Source organism: Tetrao urogallus (genome assembly GCF_951394365.1).
Source record: "Tetrao urogallus genome assembly, chromosome: Z".
NCBI classification, from domain to species: Eukaryota; Metazoa; Chordata; class Aves; order Galliformes; family Phasianidae; genus Tetrao; species Tetrao urogallus.
The window spans coordinates 14,678,357-14,705,635 of NC_136816.1; the positions used below are offsets into that span (position 1 = coordinate 14,678,357).

A 27,279-nucleotide genomic window follows, 5' to 3' on the forward strand; every position below is an offset into this window, starting at 1 on the left:
TAGAAATAGATATTATTTTCTACAGTTGATGCAGATTGAGGCTGTTGAGTAATATATATATATATTTAAATTATTTTTACAGATGTATATAATCCAGTTTCCATAAACACCCATTAGCAGTGTTTGACAGAAATACCCTTTAATTAAATACAGGATATAGGTAGGTGACTTCCATTAAGCCATTGCAATTAACAGTCACAAACTGCAAAGTTAGGCTACTGAAATTAATGTAAAAGATATATTTCTCTATACTGTCATGTTTCTTTCACAGTCTCAAAATGAAAACAGGAAAAATTGCCCCAGCCTGAAATGAAAGGCTGTCCCCATGCAATGGCTGGGATTATCCTGCATTGGTTACATAATGGTTCTGAGAGAGGAAGTTCTGTAGGTATTATGAGTGTAATCACATTTTCCTGTTTGTTCATTCTTATCAGACTTTTTTCCTTTCTCCCGCTCCTGTAAAAGCACCTACACAAACATCCAAGAGACACCTAAACAGCTGCAAAAATACAAAGATGTTTCCCGATGTGTAAATTTTTGACTATCAACAGTCAGAGATACACTGCATAAACACACAGTCATTCATTACTGAGAGCTTTTATAGATATGAGCCATAATTAGTGGAGCAGAGAAAATCGTGACATGCAAAATATATTCGTATTCAAAATGGGAAAAAAATTGTTTGTCGTTTGTAACGCAGGTTTTGTCTCTTACAGGAAAAGTCAGCATTTAACAAATCAGCTTCCGAAAACAAGGATACTTTTGTGCTTAATTAAAAATTAACTGGTGGGTAAGTTTATAAATTGAATTCTTAAATACCTCAGGAGAGAAATGCCTCTATGTGAAGGCATAAATATAAATACAGACAAATAGAAATGAGATCTTTCCCATTTAAAAATATGCAGCACTATGGAGTTAAAGAACTGTGATATAAGACTCACAGAGCATTCAAACAGCACTTGTTCTTGTACTACTCGAGTTAAGGTGATATTTTGCCATATCTTTCAGGGACATAAAATTTAGCCCTCAGGAAAGAGAATAATGCTACTTCTGCTTAAGTAACTTGTATCTAAAAGAAGAGAGCCAATCTATCAGACAGAATCTTGATGAGAAAACAAGGTATATATGAAAAATCACATCTGGAAAATCACTAGCAAATCTTCGAAGCAAATAAAATGCATTCTTTAGTTTTTGTTGTTTTCTAGTTTGTTACTAACTCTGGCAACAAAATCTCCATTGAAAAAATAGACTATTTTCATAGCTGGTCTATTTTATGGGCCCCACATTCATTTACACTTGCAGTTGAAGCTTAATTTTCAGATAGAACATGGATGGGGACAATTACAACTTCTATGCTTTTACCTCAAAAGAAAACTTCTTACTGATTACTATGTATTAAGATGGCATGCCACTACTTGTCTGACTGCAACTTAACTGTTCATCAGCATTTTACCTAAGGCACACTCCAAGTTTACAGACAGCAACTTTCTAACAGTAACCTATCACATGAATGCCAGATACACGTGCAGTTACTGATCAGCCTCATTAAATTAAATTAAAACACTTCCAATAAACAAATAAAAACACATAAATTGTTATTGTCAATAAAAAAACCCACACAAATTACAACACTTTGTACTGACACAAGGCTGTGCCGGGGTGCAATTTGGCTGTGCTCCATCTGAATTGAACAGTCTGAGCTGTCAACACTTTTGCTTTTGTCAAAATGTTTTGATAAATGCAAGCAGTCACTGAAAGGTAATAATTGCAACAAGAACACATAAACAAAAGAACCAGCAAAGTGTTCATTATATATGCTTATTTTTAGTATGTTTGCTGCAGGAGGTGCATGTGAAGTGCATCAATTTCAACTTGGCAGGTACAGTGAATCTGAAATCATAGAATCATTGAATCGCAGAATGCTTTCTGTTGGAATGGAACTTAAGAGCCCACCCAGTTCCAACCCTCTGCCATGGACGGAGTTGCCACCCCTCAGATGGGGCTGCCTGGTGCCCCATCCAACCTGGGCTTGAACACCTCCAGGGATGGGGCACCCATTTCCACTGGGCAGCTGTGCCAGGGCCTCACCAGTCCCTGAGTAAAGAATTTCCTCCTAACATCTAACCAAAATCTCCCCTCTGTTAGTTTAAAGCCATTCCCCCTTGTCCTATCACTATCTGCCCATGTAAAAAAGTTTGCTTACTTCCTGTTTACATGCTCCCTCCAAGTACTGGAAGGCCGCAGTAAGGTCTCCCCAAAGCCTTCTCTCCAGGCTGAAAAAGGTCAAATCCTTCCACCTTTCTTCCTAAGAGAGGTGCTCCAGCCCTCTGATCATCTTCTAGATGACCCTCTTCTAGACCTGCTCCAACAACTCTACATCTTTCTTGCACTGGGGGCCCCAGGCCTGGATGCAGTACTCCAGATGGGGCCTCAGGAGGGCAGAGAGGAGGCGTACAAAGCCCAACATTTTACCACAAAATAAGTGGTCTAAGACTAGAAATCTTATAAACAGAAAAATACAGTACAGGCATTTTGAGAATTCATTGCTAATGTGGGAATAGGTAGGATAAAGACATATACTGGTATCAGTGCATTACACACAAAACAAATGGATTTAAAGAAATTAACAATTAAACAACTGCTCCCTGATTAAATTATAGAATTCTGCATAACATTTAAAATGTATGACACAGAAATTTTACATTTTCCAAAGTTAATTCTCAATAAAATTGCAACAAATTCTGAGAAAATTCTGTCAATTAAAAACAGTATAAAAATATTTCCATCTATGTTCACGAGCAGGTTGATGGGAAGAAATACTGCTACACTCAGATCAGCAAGGAACAAGATTTGCCCGGAAGACTTCGAGCCTCACTGTTCTAACATAAGTTGTAAGATTCAGAATCATGTTATGCTGATGCTGAGTATCAAATTGTGATATCAATTTCTTCTTGAAAACAAGAAGATTTGCTGCGTGCAAAGGACTCATAAAAAAAGGGACTGAAATACCACACTATTTACAACATCAAAAACATGAAATATGCAGAGTTAGGGGAAAAAAAAAGCAAAATTATTTCTCAGATGCAGCCTGAAGTAGAGTGAGACAAGCAAAAAACTGTGTTTCTATATAATGCTGCTGTTCTAAAATTGAGGAGAGAAAGTGAAAAATTACAGACAAGCATACAAAACCTTTTAAAGTTGTTTTGGAATATAGGAAAGAAAAAAAAAAAAGAAAAAGAAACCTATAAAGAAAGATTGCCGATTCTTAAGATAGGACAATTTAAACTTTTCAGGGGATTATGGTTCTTAGCTGTGCTTGATTCATCTGAACTGCAGCTTAAACACTATATATGCAAACTATATGAGAACAAAGTGAGAAGGGACAAAAGACGGAAGAATTTGCAGTTTGAGGTAACAAGAGTGGTGTAACAAAGTAACAAAAATGGTGTTCCAAATCGATAGTAATCTGGAAGTCATGAAACAAAAATGGCATATGAAAACAAAGGGAAATAATTTTAGAATAGGTTTACTGTTAAAATCTACTCATTTGATATTTCATTTGATACAAATGCAATATTCATGCATAACAATACAGAAGTTTCTAATTTGAACCATGGGAGAGTTGATGGACTCAAACATATAGATAGTGATAATTACCTTTTAGTTTAGTTTTAGGATAACAGCTTTGGAAGGTGGAAATAATCTCTGGTAGAAGACAGAAGTAGGTTTTGCACTAAACTGAGCAGTAAAAGAGAAAGTTATGCAGAGCTTACATCAGTGATTCAAGTAACATCTACTCCATAAACAGCAGCTCACTGACATACTGGGTCATTCAATTTACGCTGCCTTTCAACCCAATAAGCACTAATGCTTAACAGTTTTCAATTTCTTTTTTTTTTAAAGCTAGTTAATTCTTTGTCAGGTGTCTGTGTGAAATAACAACTTTACTGATGAAGGAAGTATAACCTCGTAGAAATTATTTACCCAAGGCCATGCAACAAATAGGGAATGAAAACTCCTGAGTTCTTAATCATATATTCACCTAACTGGAGCACGCCACCACCGTCACCATCTCTATGGTGCACACTATCATATAAGTCCCAGTTGTGTATGCTTTTCAAAGGAGGTTTGGTAGTACTGTCAGGGGATATCACCAATAACGAATGGCAGCATTTATCATATGCAACAATGTGTAAGAGTCAGTTTTGGCTTTTCTCTGACTACTCTTTAGATTAGAACAGAAAAACTCTATTATTGAAATTCTAATATTTCAGTAGTAGACCGAGACTCAGAGACACCACACCCAGCAGCCGGCAAAGAACAAAACTGCCTGTATTCTCAGATTTGCCATCCTGCAAACCTGCACTGGGCCATATGCAAACACACTCCTCAGAAAACCTAGCCCAGCATCATCCACAGTGGGACATTTATACCTCAGCTTTTATACCTAGACATTTATACCTAAGTTTATACCACTACAACGTTTATACCTAAGCTTTTGTGAAAGCAGAACTGTAAATGTACAAGTACTAAGGAAAGTGTTGTTACACTTGTCCTTCACCCAAACATTTTCCTTTAAATAAAGCCTCATCAAAGCCTGGAATTCAACTTGAAAGCCTTTAAAAAAGAGGAAACGCAAGGGGTGTGTGTTACGTGGGACTTAGTTGGCAAAGTGGAAAGAAGCAGTGTGTTAGGGGCAGGGATGCATCAACTTGGACAACCTCACAAGAAATTCCTTTTCTGTGGAATTTTTGCCACATTTAGAACTGCTCTCCCCAGATTAAATCTCTTGAAGGAGTGCTGCAGTTACATTACTTCTGTGCTGCAGGAAATTCCTAGCACAAATATCCTGGTCTCCATCCTCATATGCACATGCTGTCATCCTTTAAGGCACTTAGAAAAGCCTGCCTACTCAAGGCAATCTTATAAATATTTACACTGCAGCTCTATGTTTAGGAATATCACTTTTACAAGACTGTGCTAAAATCGTTTAATTTAAAAACCTGTAAGTGAAAGCAAACAGCAGTAAACAGAAGTCCACGGAGCCTGGGTGTGGGTTGCAAGACAACTTGGAGTTACATATATGATCGAAATATGGCAATGCAGAAATCAAGACTGCAAGAGATGGCTGCTGAGACTGTAATTTCTTTAACAGAACAGCAGGGTATGAACGTGCCGCGATTCTATGAGCTGAGGGACACAGCCTGCGTCTGCTCTGATGCCGGACAGCAGCCCAGCACAGTCCCACGAGTACTCGCAGCGTTGCAGGTTCTGGAAGCAGATTCTGCCTTCGGAAGGCAAGATACGAAGGTTCATTTCGGTAGATAAAAGGAGGTTGGCTGCAGGGCGGTGGAAGCGGGAGTAGGAGTTTGTTTTAGTGGCCTCGGGAGAAATTCACTTAATTCTTTTGGTAACACAAGGCTTTGAAAACCTGAATGTTTAGATGCCTTCTGAGAACTGTTGAGAGGCAAGTGTCAACGTGCTGCTATTTGCCAGCTCTTTTATTACTGAGAGAGAAAAAAGAAGAAGAAAAAAAAAAAGATAACAAGAAACAAAAAGTATCTCCACGGTATATTGCCCGTCTGTAACACAGTCCCCGCAAGCCCCCTGCGTGCCCCCGCGCCACCTGCCGCTTTTCCTCGCTTTTATCTCGTACAGCTTTTTCTACTTCTTTCCTTCAAAAGGAAGGTCGGCCACCGGTCGCTCGAACCGCCGCCCCGTCCCACCGCATCAGCGCGGGGCGGGCCGCAGGGCCGCTCCTAAACCGCATTCTCCTCTCCCACGCGGCGCCGACGCTCCCCCTTCTTTACGCACCCTGCTCCGCGCACGCGCCCGTACGGACGAGGCGGGGCAGAGGCGCGCATGCGCGACCCGTCCCCCCGTTCTCCCTCCCTCCGCCGCCCTTCTTACTCCCCTCCCCCCCCCCCCACTCGCGGGCACACGGGGGCGGGGAGAGCGCGCGGGGCGGCGGAGCCGCTCCCCTGGCGGCCGGCGGGGCCGAGGCAGCCGCGCCGGGGCCGAGGCAGCCGCGCCGGGGCCCTGCGGAGCCGCCGTGAGCGCGCAGCCCCCGCCCAGCCGGGTATTGTTCGCGGCCCGTCTCCGCCAGGAGAGTTTTGCCCTCGTCCCGGCTCCGTTCCCCGCCGGGGCGGGGCGGGCCGGGGCCCCTTTGTCGCCACCTTCCCGGCGTGCGGCGGCGGGCGGGCGGGCGAGCGGCGGAGGGGAGGGGGGGGCGAGGCTCAACATGATGGCGGCCGAGGCCGGGGCCGAGGACGGCGGTTCGGTCTCCTCGACCGGGACGGCGGCCGCCGCAGAGCCGGGGCACTGCCGCGGCAAAGCGCCGGGGCCGCAGGGCCCCTTCCCGCCCGGCTCCGGATCCGGCGGGGACAGCCCGGGCGCCGGCCCGGCTCTGTGCTCGGAGCTGGGGCTGCTGGCGCTCTGCTCGGCCGGAGCCCCGCCGCCGCCCGGCGAGCCGGGCGCCGCCGCCTTCCCCCCGCTGCCGCCGCCGCCGCCCCTGCCCCCGGCCGGCGGGCTGGCGGCCGTGGACGAGGGCGACTCGCTGGACGGGCCGGAGTACGAGGAGGAGGAGGTGGCCATCCCGCTGAACGCGCCCCCCACCAACCAGTAAGTACCGCGCCCCTCCGCCGCACCGCGCGGCCCCCCCGGTTCCGCTCCCGGAGCGCAGGAAGAGCGCGGCTCCCCGCAGCGCCGCGTGTCCGTGCGGCGGGGGGAGGCCGGGGGCGCCTCCCGGAGCGCCTCGGGACCGCGTCGGTAACTTTGTAACAGGCGGAGATCTCGCTGTGGTGCAAAGCGGGGCTTTCCTCGCGTCATCTTTCTGCATTCCGTTGTTTATAACTTTATTTAAAAAAAAAAAAAAAGAAAAAAAAAAAGCAAGCAACAGAACTTTTCCTATATCGTACAGGAATAAAACGGAGTTTGCACGCACGTGTTTGCCTTCGTGGAGCAGGGAGTATGAGGCTTGCTCGCTCGCTCTGGAACAACGCGGGTTTAGAATGAGTAGAATTCTTCCTCTGCTTTAAAATAGTGGGCGGGCTGTTCTTATAGAATAGTGCCTGACTTTGCTGCTCAGCCTGTTTAAAGCAAGACTGTTTTCAGTTTGTCTATATGTAGACAGGAGGCATTGGTGAAAAAAAATCTCGCAAACCTCCTGCTGCATTTCATTGTCTTATCTCTCTGTTAAAGTGAATGGAAGTCCTGCGGTGCTGGTAACAGAATTTTTCGAATAGAGCAGTTCTGAATTTATATCGTGTAGAAAATATAGGATGAGATAATGCTGTTTGGAGCTTGTTTAATTAATGAGTGCTCCATGCACAACCTTTGGATTGAAGTGTAGGAAGTCTGCAGGTTTGTGTGAAGCACTGCGAGCCATGTATTAGTAAGGAAAACAGTCCTCTGAGGGGGTGCCTGGTTATTTAAAAAATGAAGTTGCTTCAAAAGCTCCATTGGTTGCACCAAATAGTCTGGAAATGTGTTGTTCCTGGAGTTTCAGGGGACAGTAGATAACATTAGGCTTCGAGGTACTGAAACAGTTGGACTAGATGATTGCGGTGGGCTTTTCCAACCTTAATGAGTCTGTGATTCTGTGAAACCATGAGGCTGGGCAGATATTTTCAAGGCATGGATCAGAAGGACAACCTGAAAGCCCATCTGAATTTGGATTCTTTGTTGCATTCTTTCCTAATTCCACTATCAGAGACTTCTGCACTATTGTTGTATTTCCATGGCTTCAGAAGCCACTGAAGTCATCAGGAGGACAGAAAAGTGCACTATTATGGATCCTTTTTAAATTCATCTCTCACTTTGATGGTCTTCCTAGTAATCTGCTGATTTCTTGACTTTTTCTGTGGAAGTTTGCTAACATAAGACCTTGTTTTGTGTAGACAGCGTTTGAACAGTCTTTGACTGGCATCACTAATGAACTGGAAATATGATCAGGCAGTTCTGACAAAGGATCAGGAGGGAAACAGAGGGACATGAATGTTAAAATTCTTCTTCATAATTGTCTTGTCAAATCACTGGAATGGACAGTTCTCTGCTTCTGTTTTTCTCTCTGGAAGATCAGTCTGCTTTTTTTTCCCATCAGATTCAGTTATGTTAGTCAGAGATAGTGCAGTCTTTTTTGGAAGTGTCTTTAGGAAATGGGGTGATGGATTATAAATGACCACCTGTTTGGTCCTAAATACCTTAGGACATCCATAGATAGGAGCGGAACTTGCTGTCAGAGCATTGTCCTATGACTCAAGTGCTGGAGCAATGTCTGTCTTTAAGAGTTTTGACAAGTGTGTGCTGAGGGGAAGGCTGCACAGGCCCCAGTTTGCTCTGGTTAACAGTACCTTATTCAGACAAAAGGGAGACGGAAGTCTTTGCAGAACCGGAGCGTAACTCTGAGTTGAGCTTTCTACTCCTGAAGAATCCTTCATTAAAAAAAAATCCAACAAATGAAGAATTGTGGAAGATTTATTCATACCTCCTACCTCCATGTTCTTAACAGCTTTTTCTTTGTCACATAACCCTTGGTGTGTGACTTTTCAGTAAAAAATTGATTGAATAGAACTGCATTCTCATTCATCTCATCTATGGTGTCAGTTTTCATCGTTTGTATTTAAGTCATTCAGATTGGCCATATGCTGATAGCAAATCACATCCTCTCAGTCCTGCTGTTTTATTTTGGAAGGGCCCTTTCTTTCTAGACATACCATCTGCTTCTATGGAATTAAACTCCTGATTTATTACCAAAACAAAGATCAATATTATCTATAATCTTATACAGGAAAAGGTCTGCTATAAGTCTTTAGGAACAATAATTGAATTTACAGTTAAGGTTAAATTTGTCCAGTTGGATATGATTACAAAACTGCTGTTCCATTTGTTTAAATGTGACTGCCAGCTCCACCCTTTCCCACTTCCTCCTAATTCATTCAGTTTTTATGGGAGGCATACATGATCGGCTTGATGGATAATTCTGGGACTTTGTTTTGTTTCTTTGTCTTATTTGCTTATAAATAATGTGTTTGCACTTCAGAAAATTGAAACTGCTCTTCCCTCTTGGCTTTGCTTTATGTGACATTATCTCTTGTACAAGAATGAAAAGAGATTTTGTTTCACAACAGTAAAACTCACTGGGCTTCTTTGCCTTCCCTTGGCATGCATCGCATTTCAGGATTTACTGAATTGATGGTTACTGACTCTATACAAAATAATCTGGTAAAAGCTGCTGCTGGTATTTCCTAGTTGTACTGCAGTCTGAAGTTGGACTTTTATGCATGAAATTAAACAAAGCTTTTTGTAGAAACTTAAGCACAACTTTATAACCTTTTCATTTGCTGATTTGCTTTGCAAATTAAAAAAAGTATATCTGAGTGAATTCTCAGTTTACTAGTTTGTGACCATAGAGGTGTTATAAATGACATGCTTTTTTGTATGAGTAAGTTCCTAAGCACCATGTATGTGATATGCAGATTTTCACAGTAGCTAACCTGAAGAGATGAGAAGTAAAACAAATGCAAATTCTGCACTTCCCATCAGGATACTGTAAATACAGTTTGCTTGGAGCATCAGGATATGTTCATCTTTGATAGCAAGCACCTAGTAAATACACTTACTTTCTTCTTTTCCACATGCTAAGGAAAAAGAGAACATGTCTTCTCTCGATATGTTTTCCTGCATTAGGAGGATTTTCCAGCATTAGGAGGACACTGTCAGCATGTAACAGGTTCTCTGTAACCAAAAGCTCAAAATTTCCAGGTAGTGTTGATACTCATCTTCTTTGATACTGAGCAAAGTTGACTCAGGACTTGTCTGTTAAGCATGCGTGTGTAGTTTTCCATTACTCTGGAGTGTAGCAAAGGCATTTTTATGTTGTAGTTTAATACTGGGTGGGAAGCACACAGGATGCTAAGGAATAAAATTGGCAATTCTGTGTTTTGTTCTTGGTTTTTCTCAGCTTTTTTTCTCATCTGCTAAGCACAACTGACAAGTTGATGGAGGTCTGAAATGTTGTATGGGATTGACCTTCAAAATTAGTGAATGCTACCTAATTTAGTAACCAACCAGCGATACGTGAAATAGGCTAGATGTTTGGATATTAGACTAAAAATCTTACTTGGCACGATTATTTGGAGTGTCTTTGTTCTATTAAAGCAGCAGAAGCAGTTACTGGGTATTTCATCAAAATTTTCATTTTCACATGGTGTTTTTTAAACTATATTTTCAGTTTTAAGCAGAAATCAGTTGAAATTGAAAGCTAACAACATTACGAAATGAAACAGGCTGTCAAAATACTATCTGTTTGTTTTTTTTTTTTTAAAAAAAAAAAAAGCTTACCCAAAGCAGATATATTTTTAGTCAATGCTCTGTTCAAGCAATATAATAGTGAGATAAAGCTGAAAAGAGATGCGTAAGGAAACAGTAAACAAGCAAGGATTGCAGGAAATAATATTTTCATGTCCAAACGTAGAGTGAATTCCAGGTTCTTCAGGTAAGTTTGTCAAAGGTGGCAAGTCCAGAGTTGTGCAACGTTTGTTTATTTGGGTAACTAATACGAAAAGAACGTGGTTTTTGGAATCTTTGTGTTTTTGTGTATGAGGTTCCATTGCTGTTTAATGTTATTGTAGTTAGCAGCTGGATTTCCTTCTTTCAAAAAAACGAGGTTTTTACCTTCTGTGGGGAGCAGGAATTGATAATTATCTGAGGTGGCTGAGTAGTGTGCTGAATTGGCCAATTATAAAATTGGTTTGAAAAAGTGTAGTTTTAGTTATGGTTAAATATGTGGTATAAGAAATACTGTCTTCCATGCATGGTTAAGAGCAGCAGAGCAAAATTGCATGTAACCATATGAAAGAAACAAAGCAGTAAGTAAACTGATGTGATAGATATGTATACAAAAGGAAACTTTAGATGAGGAGAAATGACAGTAGAACAGCACTTGATGCTGGTTTGATGAGCAATTTTCAGTATTTCTAGCTAATATGAGATGGCATTGCTTCGTCTGCAGATTGAATGTTCCCTTATACTTTATTTTGTTTGAATTTTGTCATATATCAATTTCCAGAATATTAGCATGAGACTGACTGACTCTGTCTCTGGCCTGACCTATTGAGAAATACAGCACTGTGCTATGTTCCTTTGCCTTTTGTTATTTTAATATTTTGTAGAGGGGCAGTGGGGAGAAGCACAAATTTACCAGCATGGGTTTGGGTCTCTTCAAATGTGGATCCTGTCCATTGTTTCCATACTTCTGCATTAGTTTTTCCACTTCATCCCTTATCTTTCTTCCTCCTTTATTAAAACTAAACCAAGAAATCTTGGAATTTATTTCACTAGTGGATATAATCGGAGGCATCATGTTTTAATGTGGTCCCTGTGCTTCATAGAAGTGTCCCAGTGGAACAATTCTGTCTTCCTCTGCCTTTCTTCAAATTATGCTCAGCACCAATGAAATGTTAGTATTATTCAAATGCTTGTCAGGTTCCCTCTCCTGTTTTATATGTATGCAGACAGCCTTTACTATTCTTCACCTTTTGCATAAAACATCTGCTCTTTCCATCCAGAATGGAAGAAAAGTTTGTTTTCACTTTATTCTGTCTTTTTGTTGTGTTTTGTGTTGAAGGCAATGGATAGCGGTCTGCTGAGGAGAATACTGAACTTAACCAACCAGATTGCCTTCTACAGTGAGATTCTTGGCTTGGTGTGTGCTGGAGGATTAGTGAATATTGTTCACCTCGTCTTTAGTACGGCTTTTATCACTGTCTCCTGTAGTATATAGCAAATAAGTTAACAGCACACAGGTTAGGTAAGTGGAAGTGCGGTGGGTTGAAAACCCAACTTAGAAGTTGGGCCAAAGGGTCTTGGTGGTCAGTGACATGAAATGAAGTTGGAGGCAGGTGTTCCTCAGATTGTACCCTTGAGCCCATAGTGTTAGCGTGGTTATTGATCGCAGTGATGGGACAGAGTGCACCCTCAGAAAGTTCACAAACAGCGACAGAACCAAGAGGTTGATGTAGCTGGTGGGTGAGGTAAAGTGGTGTGGGATCTCTTGAAGTTCAGCAGAGGAAATGCAGAACTGTCCCTTACAAGGGCTAGCACCAGTACATGCAGGGGAGTGTCTGGGGGAAAGCGGCTCTTCACAGCTGCGTCAGGACCAAGTGGTTCTGACAGACAAGCAAAAAAGAGTAGCAAAAAGAGAGTTATCAGTGGTGTCTCAGGTGACATTACAAGGACCTGTGTCTGTGGATCTGGGGAGGTAGTCTTCCTCTCTGATCAGTGTTGCTGAGGCACATCTCAGGTGTTGTGCTGGTCTCCCTGTAGAAGAGAGAGACAGACGTGAGGGAACAAGTTCATTGCAGGACCACGAAGATAAGGGCTTGGACTGTTTTGCCTGGAGAACAGACTCAAGAAGACCTTATCCATCTTACACATGATGGGAGGGAGCAAAGATAAGGCAGCCAAGTTCTCCTCCTTGGTGCCTACTGATAGGACAGGAGAATGTAGGAAAAAATTAAAAACTTGGGATTACTCTTGAATACAGAAAAAAAACCAAACCAATATTTATTTGTTTAACTTTGGTGGTAGTCAGAATGCTCAACAGGCTGCCCTTAGGGATTATGAAGTCTCTATCCTTGAAAATGCTTGTAACCAGGTCCAGCACAGAACCACTGAGGTAATGGTTTGGATCGTTTTGCCTGTGTAAGAGGCTAAAGGGGATCTTGCTCATCTTGTAGGTCGTGGGAGGGAGCTAAGATAAGAGAACAAAGCTCTTCTCCTTGCTACCTGGTGACAAGAAAGAAGATAGGAAAAAAAAGAACTTGAAATTACACTTGAATACAGAAAACAAGTTTGTTTTTGTTTGTTTAACTTTGGTGTTAGAGTACTGCAACAGGCTGCTTTAGAGATCATTAAGTCTATCCTTGGAGATGCATGTAACCTGTAAACTGTGGCTCTGAGCAGCCTGCTATATCTGATCTGCTTCCAGAACTGGGTGGAAGTACAGGCAGGCAATCCCCAGTAGCTGTTTCATAATGATGGTCTAAATGATTCTATGATTCTATGTAAATGTGCTGATTATATAGTTGAAGATGACTGTTATGATGCCTCTTTGCTTGAAGTACTCTGGAATCACCTCAGTGACATCAGCTAATAGCAAAGGCTTTAAAGTGCAAGAAATCCTTAGGAGAATAAATAGCACTTCAATATTTTTTATGTTGACAAATCTAATTTTTACTGTAAAAGCTCAGGAATTTGCTTTTTAAATAAATTCTAGGATAGTTCATAGTGCTGCTTAATTATGTAATCAGTTTGCTTTCATATGTAACTTTTCCTTTTAAGTTATCGTTTTATTACTTTAATAGGTGTACTTTAAAGGTTGTGTAGAAACCACTGTTGGTAAATGAACATGAAAGCTCTAGGCACATTTTAGAGGAGGAGGAAGACAAGGGCAGAGTGACGACGGAGGACAGGCAGAGATAAAACACGATAGGCTGATGGCAGCCCTTATTGCCTATTCCCTTCTGCTGCTCAGTGAGAGGAGGTAGGAGTGGTTGGGTAGGAGGAAGGTAGTTTAGCTTGCTCTTAGTTCTCACTGCCCCAATCTGTTAGCAGTAGGCAATAAATTGTATTAATCTTCCTATGTTGAGGCAGTTTTACATGTGATGGTGGTTAGGTGAGTGATCTCTCTGTTCATGTCTCAACCCATGAGCATCTTTATCATTTTGTTTTCTCCAGCTGTGGAGTACAAGAGCAGCATTGTGGTGAGGAGCCACTGGTAATGAAAGCACCAGTAGTAATCAAGCGCCGCCTCCTCCCGCCCTTCCCCCCAAAAAAGTGATTTCTCATCTTCAAGTTTCAATTTGTTTGGGTTTTTTTAGGGTTTTCATTTTTGTTGAATCGAAACAGTAGTACTCAACCATCCTCAAGTGATAGCTGTTTTTATTTGTTTGTAAGTGTAAACTTTCCTTGCACTGGAATATACATGCTAATGCAGAAATATTTTAGTTGCATGTATTTGAAGAAGATGACTTTGCAAGTACATGGGGGTATTTGCAATGCCATGATTTTCTGTTACTGCCATTGCCCCAGCAGGAGTGTTTATATTATTTCTCTCATCCTTAGCTATTGGAGATACTTGCACAGGAGTTCTTTCTGTGAACTTTCCCTTATAGAGTACACTGCTTTCTTTCACGAAGTAGTTTCAAAAAGCTGTGGGGATTTAGTCAGTCTTTGATAATCAGCTCAAGAATCATATAATTTTGTGAGGATTTATTTAAGTTTTTTTTTTTTCTTTTCCTAAAATATTTGGTCTATTATTGTTTTGAGTCCACCTGTTTCCTGTAAAATTAAGCATATATATAAATGTTGACCCACATGTACTACACACAAAAGGATATTCTGTCTGTGGCTTGCTGGGTTTTGTATGCTTATTTTATATATGAAGTGCATCAGGCTTTTGTGTATGAAATTTAAGAACAAAAGTAAATCTGTTCATTTTGTACATCTCCCTCTGTTAATGAGTAACAATGGAGGCCTTACAGCATTTGTATTTAGATATTTTGTTAATCTGGAACACTGTGACTTACAAACATTAACTTGTTCAAACCACAGCTATTTCTCAGTACCTTTTCCCTAGATCTTTTCTTTGAGAGATTTTTGTTCATTTTAAGAATCTGCAGAGGTTTTCTTGTTATTTTTACTGTTTCAAAGATATACATGGGAAATATCTTAATTCTTCCAAAACTTCACAAAGCCTCTGCAGTAATTGTTCTGTAATTCAGTTTTAGAAGCAGGTTCTGTCTTTGCTCTACACATGATTTTATTGATGTCATAACTGTTAGGGTCAATGGTTGAATGAATTGTATGCACTTGAGTATATTCTCTTGTTATTTCTATTGTGTGTGGGAAGCATTGGATGTCTTTTACTTTATGTATCGTTCCTAGCTTGAAAGTCTGGAGCTGCCAGGATTCTCTCCTTAGAGCAATTCTCCATGGGCAAGAAGCAAAGAAACATTCTAGCATACAAGAATGAAGCACAGAACAAAAAGCTCTGCTTGATTCCTTTGGGTGTTAACCCAGTTGTACCACTGACCGGGAGGTGAAAGCCAAGCTTTGGCACTAAGAAGCAGAAATTTGTTTCAGTTAGTGATGATTGAGCAAATCTGGCATAGCTGGCAGAAAATAAAAAGACAAGGGGAATGTCCAAGATGGGATGCAGGAGAGGATAAGGTGCAGGGAGAAGGAAAGTTAAGGAGCTAATGATGCATTTCATGGAGTTATCAGCAGTAAAGATTCTTATTATCCTAGAAATTAATCAGTTGTTGTCAAAGAATATCTTTTGATTTGCATAACAATATTGACGTTGTTTCTGTAATAGCACTGCTCTTAGTTTAAATAGAAAAAGGCCTTTCTTTGACTAGAAAGTGTTAGTGGGAAGTGTGTGAAGATGAGTAACTTTTAAAAATGAGAAACTACTTGCTAAAAACTGTATTGAGTTCCTGAATTCACATCTGAACTGACATTTTACTAAGAAAACACAAGTTGTTTTTTGGTGTCTTTAGTTGTATTTCATTTGTTTATAAGTTGCTTTTGCAAAAAAGAAATAGCAGTCAGTGTTCTTCTTAGCAAGTAGGTACCAGGTAGGGTTGGAAATGCGCCTTTGCTTGCATTGTGTACTGTTGTGCTGCTGTCACATCTCTGTTCTAATAATAGTATGCTGTTCATAAGCTGTTTATCCCTAAAATACTAAAACTTATGGAACCTCACTTGTCTTAACGAAGTTGTTTAGATTATTGCTTTTTGAATGTAAGCTTGCTTCACTTTTTTCAGCTTGGGTTAGTCTTTGTATTAAGATGTACTGATTTTTGTTGGGACTGTTTTTTTCCCAAGTCCACAGTTGGTATATCTTTTGCTGGAAGCATTTTAGTGGTTTTTGGGGGGTATGTGCGAGTCCTAGAGTGGGACTGAAATCTGTTGCTTGGTTCCTAGTCTTCAAGTGCAGCATGGCTCTGGTTTCTATCAAGCGTTTCTAAGGGGTTTTGGAACAGTAAAAAGATATAAGCATATTTATTCTTAATCAGGTTTACTTGCATTCTGCCTCTGTACAAAAATGTGTGAGTATGTGAAAGGTATTAACAACCCTTACTTAACCTACAGTAGTACTGAACATTCCAGTTTCATCCATTTCACTGGACAAAGAACACCTGTGTAGCTTCAGTTTAGTTTCTTCTTCCAGTATTTTGCAGATGCAGCCAGTGTAGCAAATGATCCATGTTTGTAGAGCTTTCTCAGGCAGGAAGTTTTTTTGCACTGCTGAGAACTGCAAAGACCCTGTCAAAAACTGCTGACTCTGGAGTGATAGACTTAGCAGGACAGAATTAGTCAGTGAATTTACAAAGATCTGAGTGGAACTGCTTGGTCTTTGCAAATAGAATACATAAAGGATGTAGTGTAGCTTTACATAGAATGCAGCTTTATGAATCTGATAGATGAAGGAGAAGGTGTTAAGGGGCAGCATTGGAATGAAAATGGTAGCACTGAGAATATGCTTCAAACTGAGGAACTGACAAATTTGAAAGGAGACAGACAGTGGATTTGAATGTCAGGTCTGCCATTGTTTATTACCAAGAATGGAAAGTTTGAGAGGGAATGGCTGGTATTAACAGAATGATAAGAAATAACAGCACAGGATATCTTGTTGGATTTGATTTCATGTGTCCATGAGACTACTCAAGATAAGATTGCTATGCCATTTTAAGCTTTTTTGAAGGATTTTCCTAGTCTAAGGTAATCATATCTTTGCTCTCTTTTGCTTTATGAAGGGAGCACAGTTTATGTGGTCTCTGAAGGTGATAATAAAAGTTTGTAGTGTGTGTTTAAAAAAAAAAAAAAAAAAAAAAAAAAAAAAAAAAAAAGTACTGAACCATTGACTGTGTAATATTAAGAAGGGAGCTCTGACCACATCTCTTAGCAATTCTCTATTTCTTTTGGATTTTGTTTTTAGCAGCAAGGTGTGTGGCTAAGATGAGCTTTGAGTGAAGTGGATACAGCGTTTGATGACTGATTTTTCCTCTGCGCTGTAATATGTTTCTGAGTAGTAGAAGGGAGATCTCCAGTTATTATCTGTATCCTCATTTCTACTAAATTGCGAAAATTACTTTTGCAGTCCTTTAGTGCTTTTTCCTGCTTTGCCCTCTTCCTGGTCTACATTGTCTCCAAGTTAAGACTGCTGCATGCTGCAACAGCAAGATGCTTGAATAGAACAACAAATCCACATTTGCTTTTCTTGCACTTAAAAAGGAAACATGCAAATAAAAGTACTTGTTTGAACAATGTGACATGCTTCCACACACAGTAGCAGCTGCCTCCTTCCAGATGGCAACTCCACCATCTGCTTTGCAGCCTGTCCCTCTTGAATGGACTTAGTAGCACGTCTGTGGGGCCAGAAGTCCTGTTACTGTACCACGAGCTTCTTTAGGGATATGATGTGATCAGATTTCTGCTCCCAGAAGGAAGTGTTGGCTAGATTTGATAGGACAGGTATGACTGGGTTTCTGCTGCCCTGCTTCTTCTGTGTTATGTGGAGAACCACTGGGCTCCTCTTCTGCTGACCAGAGGTACCAGTGCTGGCTCCTCTGCTGTGGCTGCACTGCCAGCAGCATTCTCCTGGGTCGCTACATGGTGCATGTGTCTTCATAGAAGCTGCTTGTGATGATGCAGTGTTTTCTTTGTTTGCTTGCAGTAACTAAGATTATGGTACACAGGGTTGAAGTTATGAATATTCTGCTTCTGATTTAAACTAACAGATGGAAGTATTTTCTTGCACAGCATCAGACTAGTTTCTGAAACAAGGAAGTCTGTAATTGATACTCTTAGAATTAAAATAAAGGTCAGGGTGTGAGTAGTAAGTTTGTTACAGCAGTGCCTAAACAGCTGGTCATGGAAACAACAACTGAGATTATGATCCAAAGCTGGTAAGACATTCTGTAGTTGAATCGTTCCGTAACCTTCTGTGACAAGACTACTCATGTTTTTTCATACCTTAAAACATCTGAAGTATCAAATCACTGCTGTTCGATTCTGTGCTGTTTAATAATGTTAACTTAAAAACCAAGAAAAGCTTATTATTAACATATAAATATCTAGAAAGCTAATGTTAAAAATAAGTGTTCCTAGGTAGGATTAGACAAGAAAACAGAAGTGACTAGCAATGATAGGGGTATCGCTTTTGGCAGCGATAAAGGATATACATCCAAACAGCAGTGAGTTACTGTTGTGAGTGCTCAAGCAATAAGAGTCTCAGCCAGGGGAGCAACATTCTGTTCAGGAACAGCTGCACAGTTGTTTGCATTTGATACCCTCCTATCCAAACCTTAATTTCTTTAATGAATCTTGTCTTGTACTGTAGGTAGGACTCAGTTTTATTCCTGTGAATGGGCTGTGTTTCTTCCAGCTACACGTACATTACACTAGGCTGAAAATGCTGAAGTTGTGACAGATAGTTCTAGTTCTGTAGAGCCTTCTAAGAGGCAAAGGTATGTTTCAGTAGTGCATTTTGGAGAAACTGAACTCAAGCTTCCTGGAGATACTTGATTGAGGAAGAAAGTCAGAGGATGTGGCCTGTCCTTCAGGTTGTCTATACTCTTTATTCTCTGAAACTGCAATGATTAGGACTGGTTGCACAGTTTCAGTTATTTGTTGTAATTATTTTTTTTTTCCAGATAGCATTGTGTGTTGGGTGGGTGTTCCTTTGTAACACCATGAATTATGGTATTTTTCACTAGTATGAATTTGTGCTCGTCACACTAGTTAGTGTTGAAAGAAAAATTGATCTGTGGATGTATTTCAGAACAAAAACAAAAAACCCACAACAAAGCCAACCTATGGCTTAGCAAGAGTTTTTTAAGAAAGATGACACTACTAGATATATACCAAAAAAAATAACCGAGCACTTGATATCTTTAAATCGGAACAAGTATGACAATATTGTTGAATATTCTTTACTCATGTTTACTGTTAAACTATGTGAAGGCAGTGATGAAAGTTTGTAGAGTACCTCTTCATTGAGATCAAGTGATAGCTGAGTGAAGTAAAAGATGTGCTTTTAAAAGCACATCATCTATGCACTTGAATAAAGTGTTTCTTTAGTGATGAAACTTCAGTCTTTGGAAAAATGCAGTCGCTTCCCAGCAAGCATTTTGCTTACTGTCATGGTATCATAGAAGCTTGTACTTCAGTCTGTATCCTGTTTTCTGAAGATGTGTGCTATCTGCAGAGGCTTCCTGAGGATATCACTTGAGCTGTTTTCTGTTATCACTGCTGTGTATAGACTGCTCTACTGGCACTTGTGTGTTACCTTCAGTTGTAAGTTAAATGCAGGGCAACAGCTGCAAGGGTGTCCTCTTTGTTCAGAGCTCCTGGTCTTAATGCGTTAGCATCCAGGTCAGTAGTGACCATTATTGTGAGAAATCTCAAAAAGGTGAGCACTTAATTGGCGAGTAATCCTGTGTTTTTTTTATCTGGTATGTTTGTTGTTCTTCCTATTTGCACTCCATATTATTGACATCATCCAGATTTTGAAAATGTGCCTTAAGTTTGGCATCAAAGATAATGTCTCTCAATGAAGCTATGATTATTTTTCTTAAGTGGGTGATAAGTAGGAACAAATAAAAGCTGAGTGAGCTCATTGTTAGTTTAAAATAGACTTCACGGAATGTTGGATTCAAATAATTTCTTGATCAGGAAAGTTTCTTGGTTCTCCTGGGAGTTCATTCCTTTCAGAAAGCCAGTCTGTCCAGAAGAGCGAAGCCAGGTTGTGGCATGCTTGTAATTAACAGGATTTTAGCCACACTGTGCCCACTGACGAGCAGAATATTTTGTTCTAGGTTGTTTGGAACAGACCATCCTGATTTAGTTCAGTTACACAGAGGGCTCTCAGAGCAGTGCCATCCACTTGTGTGCAGGCTGTTTGTAAGCCGGCAGTTCCTGCCAGCAAGGCCGTGCGGTTCTGGAATGCGGTGAGCAAGGCACCAGCTCTGCAGCCTGGTTGGCCTGCCGGAGCCTCAGCTGCTGCGCGGGCGTGCAGACAATGTGGCATTTTTTTCTGGTTTAGCTTGTTTTCCTCAGGATGAGGAAGAGAAGCAGTGGAGACCTATACCAGCAAAAATACAGCCTTGCCAGGGCAAACAGTATCTGCACGGGTGCTGCTGCTCCTGCAGTATGTGATGCTTATCTGCAGAGTCCGACTGATCTTCACTCTGATAAAAGCTGCCCTCAAGGAAAATTTCTGCTTTTGCTTCCATTTCGTAAAACAAATGTTTCTGGCTAGATTTCATCAGCAGCCCAGCTGTTTGGATTTTTTTTTTAAGGTACTTTTCACATCTGTTCCAAAATTCGTTTTTTATAACTCTTACCTGCTCGTGTATATCTGGCAGAATCAAGTGGGCTGATCAGAATTACTAAATGATTTAGTTACTGTGTAACTGTGGCAATATGAAAACTGGTGTTTCCCTGAGTGTAGAAATTGAAGTCTGAATCTAAGCATCATTAGTTGATGGATGCAGACCGAATAAATTACTACATTATGTAGCTCTAGAACATACTGCAACCTTCAAATGGGCCTGGATACATTTCCTTGATTAGCACATGAGAACACCAGTTTTTAAATTTAAATTGCTTTTCCTTTACTTCTTTTTATTTTCCTGTGTGTGTATGTAAACCCAATACTGGGTCATTTAGGAGAGGTTCTGGTGGGAGCTATATAGATCACAGAACTGAAGTACGGCTGATTAATACTTCACTGTTAACTGTCTTTACCTTACAAACTGAAACTGCAGTGCTCTTGTCATATTTTATGGTCCGAATTTGCTTGTGTCTGCACTAGCAGATGGGGCATGAATTGTGATTTAGGAAAGACTATTCTGGGACTGGACAGTGGTTTGGTTACTACTGTCACTCTTATTTGATGCAGGCTTTGCTGCTGGATTATTGGTGTGTGTGGGATGGGAACAGGCACTTTGCAACTCCAGCCTGAAATGAAGCCTAGGCTTCATTTTTATATTAAAATGCAAGAGTCTTCAAGTCAGGTGTCATCTCTGATTCTGTTTTAAACAGCAAATCGGGGAGGAGGAAAAAGATGACATATATAGCTTCTGCCTCTTGAGTTCATTCAGAATGTGAGTTATCTGGCAAAACAGGTTGTCTAAAATCTGTGCTGTCTTAGAAGCACTTATTGTAAATTAAGAGCTCACACACGTAAGTATGTAATAAATATTTTTTTAAATGAAATTGCAGTTACCTCAGTTCTGAGAGCTTTCTTTGGCTTTGCAAGTCTATTCTACAAGAATAAACAAAAACTTTAACTTCTAAGGACACATATTATTGTGCTTTTCTTACAGGTGGTATCATGGAAAGCTTGACAGAACAATTGCAGAAGAACGTCTTCGGCAGGCAGGAAAACCTGGAAGTTACCTTATTCGAGAAAGTGATCGGAGACCAGGTTCATTTGTGCTTTCGTTCCTTAGTAAAACAAATGTCAATCACTTCAGGTGAGAACAAAATGTTTTCTTTTAAATTACTGTAATCTGCTTATTTTTATCTTATTGTCTTATGCCAACAGATAAGCACTGTATTATAATAGAGTATTTTTGACTTTTTATTTTATGGTATACTTTTTAACTTGTGCTTAGTTATTCTAAAGCATGCTACTCTGGAATCCTTTTGCAGGAAACCCTGCATCGAAAGAGAGACACCCGTTTTAAGCTGTTGTGAATAGTCTTGAAGTAACATGAAGATGGTTTTGGATCTGGTCTTCAGTTGTCATTTTAGTTCACAGGGCATACTTAAGTGCTAAAGTACTAACAAATCCGATTGTCTCCTTAAATTGTAGGAATAAAATGATAAGTGAAAAGATTATGTATTTAATAAGGGTTTGCTTAGAAACAATTTGCAGCCTGTGTTAGATTTAATTGTTCCAAAAACAAATAGCCCTTTATCCAAACTCTTAACTAGGGTTATTTCAGCATTAGCAAGCTGTGTATGTATGTTAATGAACATATGTTCATTTATTCTTTAGTGTAAATGAGTTGTGCGCTTAGAAAAGCTTGAATGTTAGTTAACAAATCAAGTGTTGCAATGCAGTGTTCATTTTCACGAAACAGGAGAGCAAATAAAGAAAAACGTAGGCTAAATAGCAAGTTTCTTTGGAAACAGAAGAAACCTTTGACAGGAGAACAATTCATAGAAGCAACAAATGCAAACTAAATTCTTTTACTCGTGATAGAGGGAGTTATCCAAGATACCATCATATAAGCCACTATGTGTGTGACTTACAAATGTAGGGAGTTTTTGAATGCATCTGCTGTGTGATGAAATGTAGTTCATAGGTTCTGATCTAGCATTGACACAAACTCTTAAATGCAGACAGTGTACCACACATATACTATGTCATGTTTGCATCTTGTCATCTGAGCTAACGATCTTGGCTTCTCAGCTATACAGATAATGGTTTAGGAGCAGCCTCTCGCCTAGCAATAGGAGAAAATTATAGTATACTAATAGTGGCTTTCTATTATTGTTCTGGAGTCCTGCACTATTAGCTTATTATTGAAGCCAACCTCATCCACTTGAATATTGGCAGTGCAGGTTGAAAATTGTCTTTAATGATTTCCAATTCCATAAAGAAAGTTCCATTAAGAACTTAAATAATCATTCATTCCAGCATCCCTAAAATACACACATAGAAAAATGACTATCTGAAGCAATTAATTTGTTTGTTGATACTGTGCTTCAGAGATAGGGTATGTTATTTAAGATCTCATTTATTTGCTGCATGTGTGCTTTCCTTTGTTATGAGAAAGACAAGTACTGCACTCAGAAATACTGTCAAATTGAAGACAAGTACTGTACTCAAAAATATTGTCTTTAAGTACTTTCAAGCAAATATGGGGATGATTCTCCTGCATCCCACAGGGCAGAAGTGGTTTTTCCATCAGGGCAGATAGCCTACTAGAAATGGGTAAATGTTCACTGCTAAACAATCTTCCTCTGTTTTTTTTTTTTTTTTACCATTGATTTCCACAGTAAAAGTAAAATGTCAACATCAGGTGAAAATGCTTTTTGTGCCATGCAATTAATGGATAGCATATCAATCTGCTGAAATCATTTTTTTCACAGAAGTGTTGGTGAGTTACTGAGTGATAACCACATATTATGGGAGGAAATATTTATGTTTCAGTCTTTCCTATTGGATTTTGTGTGATTACAGAAGGCTTCCTACAGTGTTTGGCTCGGTGTTTTGAAGACAGATGTAATTTATGCTTGAATTACTAATCTGAAACACAACATTTTAATTAGAACCTAGTCTGTTTAGTAACTTCACAAGGAATCTGGCAGAAAATATGCTAAAATATCTGGCCTAAATCATTAGTTATATTCTTATAGTGCTGAAAGTAGAGTCAAATATGCTTAAAAAACAATTTCATTTCTGAAGGTTCATGTTTGTTTATGCTTTATGCTGATGTGTGGAAGCAGTCGTTTAGTTCAAAATGCTGACTGAGTAGAAAGATTTGTAGTGTGTGAAAATAGTGACTTGTTAAAAAAATGGAAATAAGAATTTCCAAAAGCAGTTGCAGGTGAGCAGTGTACTCGTATTGGATGAGGGATAAGTTTCTTGGCAGTTGATTTTATTTTTGTTTCCAAATTGCTTCCAAAGCTAGAGAAGAAAATAAGAAGTAAGTAGGGCACTTCTACTATAATTTACTATGAAATATCCTAAAGATAATTTGTTTCCATTATGGAAGCTGCAAAGTGAATTAGTGTTAGCTCTTAGATTTTATTTTTCTTAACAAGCAAAATGTGCTCAGTTTCGTAATAATTTGTTTCTCAATTTCTTGACTTTATTACTCATATTTTTATCAAATGATGAATAGTAGTATGTATTCTTAGACTTTAATTTGTAGAGGTGTACATAAGATTTTAAAAACAACTGACACTCTGCAACCAAAATTCAAGAGAAAAGTAGGAATATTTTTTCTACTTATGATGCAGTTCATTTGAAAGCTCAGCTGCAGATTTGATTTAAACAAAAACCAGACAGTGATGTTTTATAGTTGTACCAGAAACAATGATGTTTGTATCGATGAGTGTTTCTTTATTTTCACTGTGCAACTTAACGAGCTGCTCGGTCTCTGTACCACTGTCTTCTCCCAGCTCCCAGTTACTTTCCAGGTAGCAGTTTAAGGATGAGTGGGGTATTCTCTAGCCTGCTGTCTGGTCTCTGCACTGCTAGAAAAATTCAGGTCTGCCTGATGCCACTGATTTAGATACTTGTGGTTTTTTTTTTTTCTTCTGATAGTCTGGTCCAAACAGCTGATTGTTTCATATTGAGTCTTTTCTTAGTTTTACAAATGAGTCTTGAGCATAACAGGAATGCTTTTAATGCTGTTAACCCTTTTACCTAGATCCGTTATTTCTGACTCCTTTTAGAATTTGTACTGAATAGCAGTGAGAATACAGATTATGATTTCCATTTTTGATATGATAGTGTTTTCGTGAATGTGCATCTTAACAAAAACAGACCCCTTAAAGATAAGCAAACAGTTCTGTAAGAATGTTGTTGTGTTAAACAACTGCAGAGCTTTTCTTTGCTCTTTCCTGTCAAATAGCAAATCTTGGAAAAATTGAAATATCTACTTATTCTTTATTTCAAAGTAATTTCTTAATTTCTGTTTTTTAGCACGGGTACTAAATAACTTCAGGAAAGTGACTAATCTTTGAAGTTCTTTCAGCGTTCTGTAATCAAGTAGATTCATTTGTTAATATCATTTGATACTTTTGTGTGTCCTGCACGATGCACATAATAATGTTGTTGTGTATACTAAAGCATTATGTCAGTTTTCCAGGACACTGGAATTAAAGTACATTTTTCTGGTTGGTCTTAAAATACATTTTTCTGTTAAATTTCTTTAGTTTCAGTAAGTTGTATTTTTTATGCTTCCTTTGCAGTCTTGACGTATTTGTTTTCTCTGATACTTATCAGTAATTTTTGACCAAATACCCGTTAATTAATTAATAATTGCTTATCTGTTTGTAGAGATCTTGTAATATTATATTTTACTGAATGTAGTTACTCTGCTTCAAAGTCTTTTCTTAAAAGAAAAAAAGTAGGGAAAAACCATTTGTAGACAAGAAGTTTCCTGTGTCAAGCTTCCTTCTTTAATTAACAGAATTATCGCCATGTGTGGGGACTATTACATTGGTGGACGTCGCTTTGCTTCACTCTCAGACCTAATTGGTTATTACAGTCATGTGTCCTGTTTATTGAAGGGGGAAAAGTTACTATTTCCAGTAGCACCTCCAGAGGTAAGGAGTAACATTTTAATAGTGATTTTTTTTAAGAGCCAAAGTGTCTTTACTGAAAATTTCCAGTGAGAAAACTCATTATTACATATTGCTGACATCTCTGAAAGTAGCAATGACGTCAGTGAACAAGTGTGCAGTTCTCATCTAGTAATGTAGGTAACTTCTTGGTTTGTGGTATCTTGTGTGTCTAACAGATTTCTAAATGATCATTTTGTAGATAAAAAAGGATTTTGAAAGTGAGGCTTCTTCCAAGTGCTCAGTTTACTAGCATTTATTAAAACCATGCAAACTATGTCCCTAAACAAAGATGTTTCTGATAATTAAACTTCTGTAAGTGGAAGAATGTCTAGAACTACACCTCACATAAAAATTGCCCTATCGTAATGTATTTTGAAGATGCCAGTGTAACCTGTCGTGCTTCAAAGACAAATGAAATGACAGCTTTAGAAGCCAGCTGTATTAATTGTGGTTTTTGTAGTGGTTTTGAGCTTTGAAAATTTTACACTGCTTGGAGGGATGTAAGTGACTGTTACAAGTCCTTTTCTTAAGACACTCTGAAGTGCTGAGAAGAGCAATACTGAGATAGTTTTATCTTTGCTTTCATTTTAAATTGTAGCCTGTGGAGGACAGGAGGAGAGTTAGAGCAATTCTGCCTTACACCAAAGTGCCAGAAACAGACGAAATAAGGTATGCTTTAATAACACGAAGTTGTGAATCTCAGAGTATTTATAAATACTAATGCTTTAAGATGTATATTCATGTGCAAGATAAACAAGATTTTTTTTTTTCCCAGACATGTCTTAGATTTAATACATGGTTATATTATAGAATGTCTTTTTTTGTTATTGGGTATAGCAATAACATTTTTTTCTGTGGATTTGCATTACTTATGAAGAATTAGACTGAACTAAAATTAGTTATGTTATGTTTCTGAAGTAAAATTTGCAAAGACTTACATTCTTATAGAGAGTAAATGTGTGTGACAGAGTTCTATTCAAGCGTATGTTGTGTGTTTGAGCTAAATGGGCTAGGCTTTTTTTTCCTGAATTGCCTGCAGAAGTAACTAATAGCAGGTAAGTGTTTGAGGCCAAATCAGTCCCGATTGCTGGGAACAGAATGTGAATATTGACTACTCATAAATTTAAGAATAGCCTATTTAGTGCCTTTTTTGAAATAAGAATATGGAGCAGTGTTAAAAACAAGCAAACAAAAACCCTTGTTCTTTAATGTTACAGCATAGATTTTGTAGAAGCTTGGTGACAGTCAGTTGCTAAGGTCTAACTCATTGTCTGTCTTTACATGGTGGAAGAATTATTCCTGCTTCCCATCTAATTTCTCTTCCCCCTTCAAAAATTCTGTATTGAATGAACCATGTTTTAATGTATAATTTCTGCTAATCTTAATGTTTTACTTATTTGTTACACTGTTACTTGTTTCCTTTCTAGCAGCAGTAGTATCTCTGTTATTTCTTGGGGGTTGTCTGTACACTGTGATTCTTTTGCATTTTTGTTATGTGCTACAGAGGAAGGAAACAGAACCAACAGTCCCACATCCAAGTGAGGAGCATATGCTAGTTACTTGGAATTGATACTTTTTTATTGATATTTTAGAAAGATATATGTATATATATATATTTTTTATTGGAAAAGTGGGAGGGTTTGAAAGAGTTTTCTAATCTTGGTTTGACTTAGTTGATTTAATATTCCACTTAAATTGAGAATTGGCTTGGTTTAGGGAATATTGACCTAAGGTAGTGTTCTGTGCTAGGCTTGTGAGACATGCTTGTTTAAAATAGTTCTGGTCCTGGCACACTGCAACCAGATTTCGCAGTTTATTCTAGATCAAATTAACATACACTTGAAGATGCTATTTGGCTGAATCATAATTTAGAATTTTGTAAATTCTAACTACAACATT

At 39.2% G+C, this 27,279-nt stretch overlaps 1 protein-coding gene across 1 annotated transcript in view; it reads left to right on the forward strand.

Annotated features, from left to right (window-relative positions):
• Positions 1–6,241: 6,241 nt before the first annotated feature.
• The window catches only part of RASA1 (RAS p21 protein activator 1), a gene marked incomplete at both ends in the record, with an annotated part of 59,070 nt that continues 38,032 nt past the window's right edge, over positions 6,242–27,279 (forward strand). The window contains 4 exons of the mRNA XM_079548578.1: positions 6,242–6,621; positions 21,399–21,548; positions 25,227–25,362; positions 25,979–26,049. Coding sequence (XP_079404704.1) covers positions 6,242–6,621; positions 21,399–21,548; positions 25,227–25,362; positions 25,979–26,049 — 737 coding nt within the window. The remainder of the gene's footprint in view (positions 6,622–21,398; positions 21,549–25,226; positions 25,363–25,978; positions 26,050–27,279) is intronic.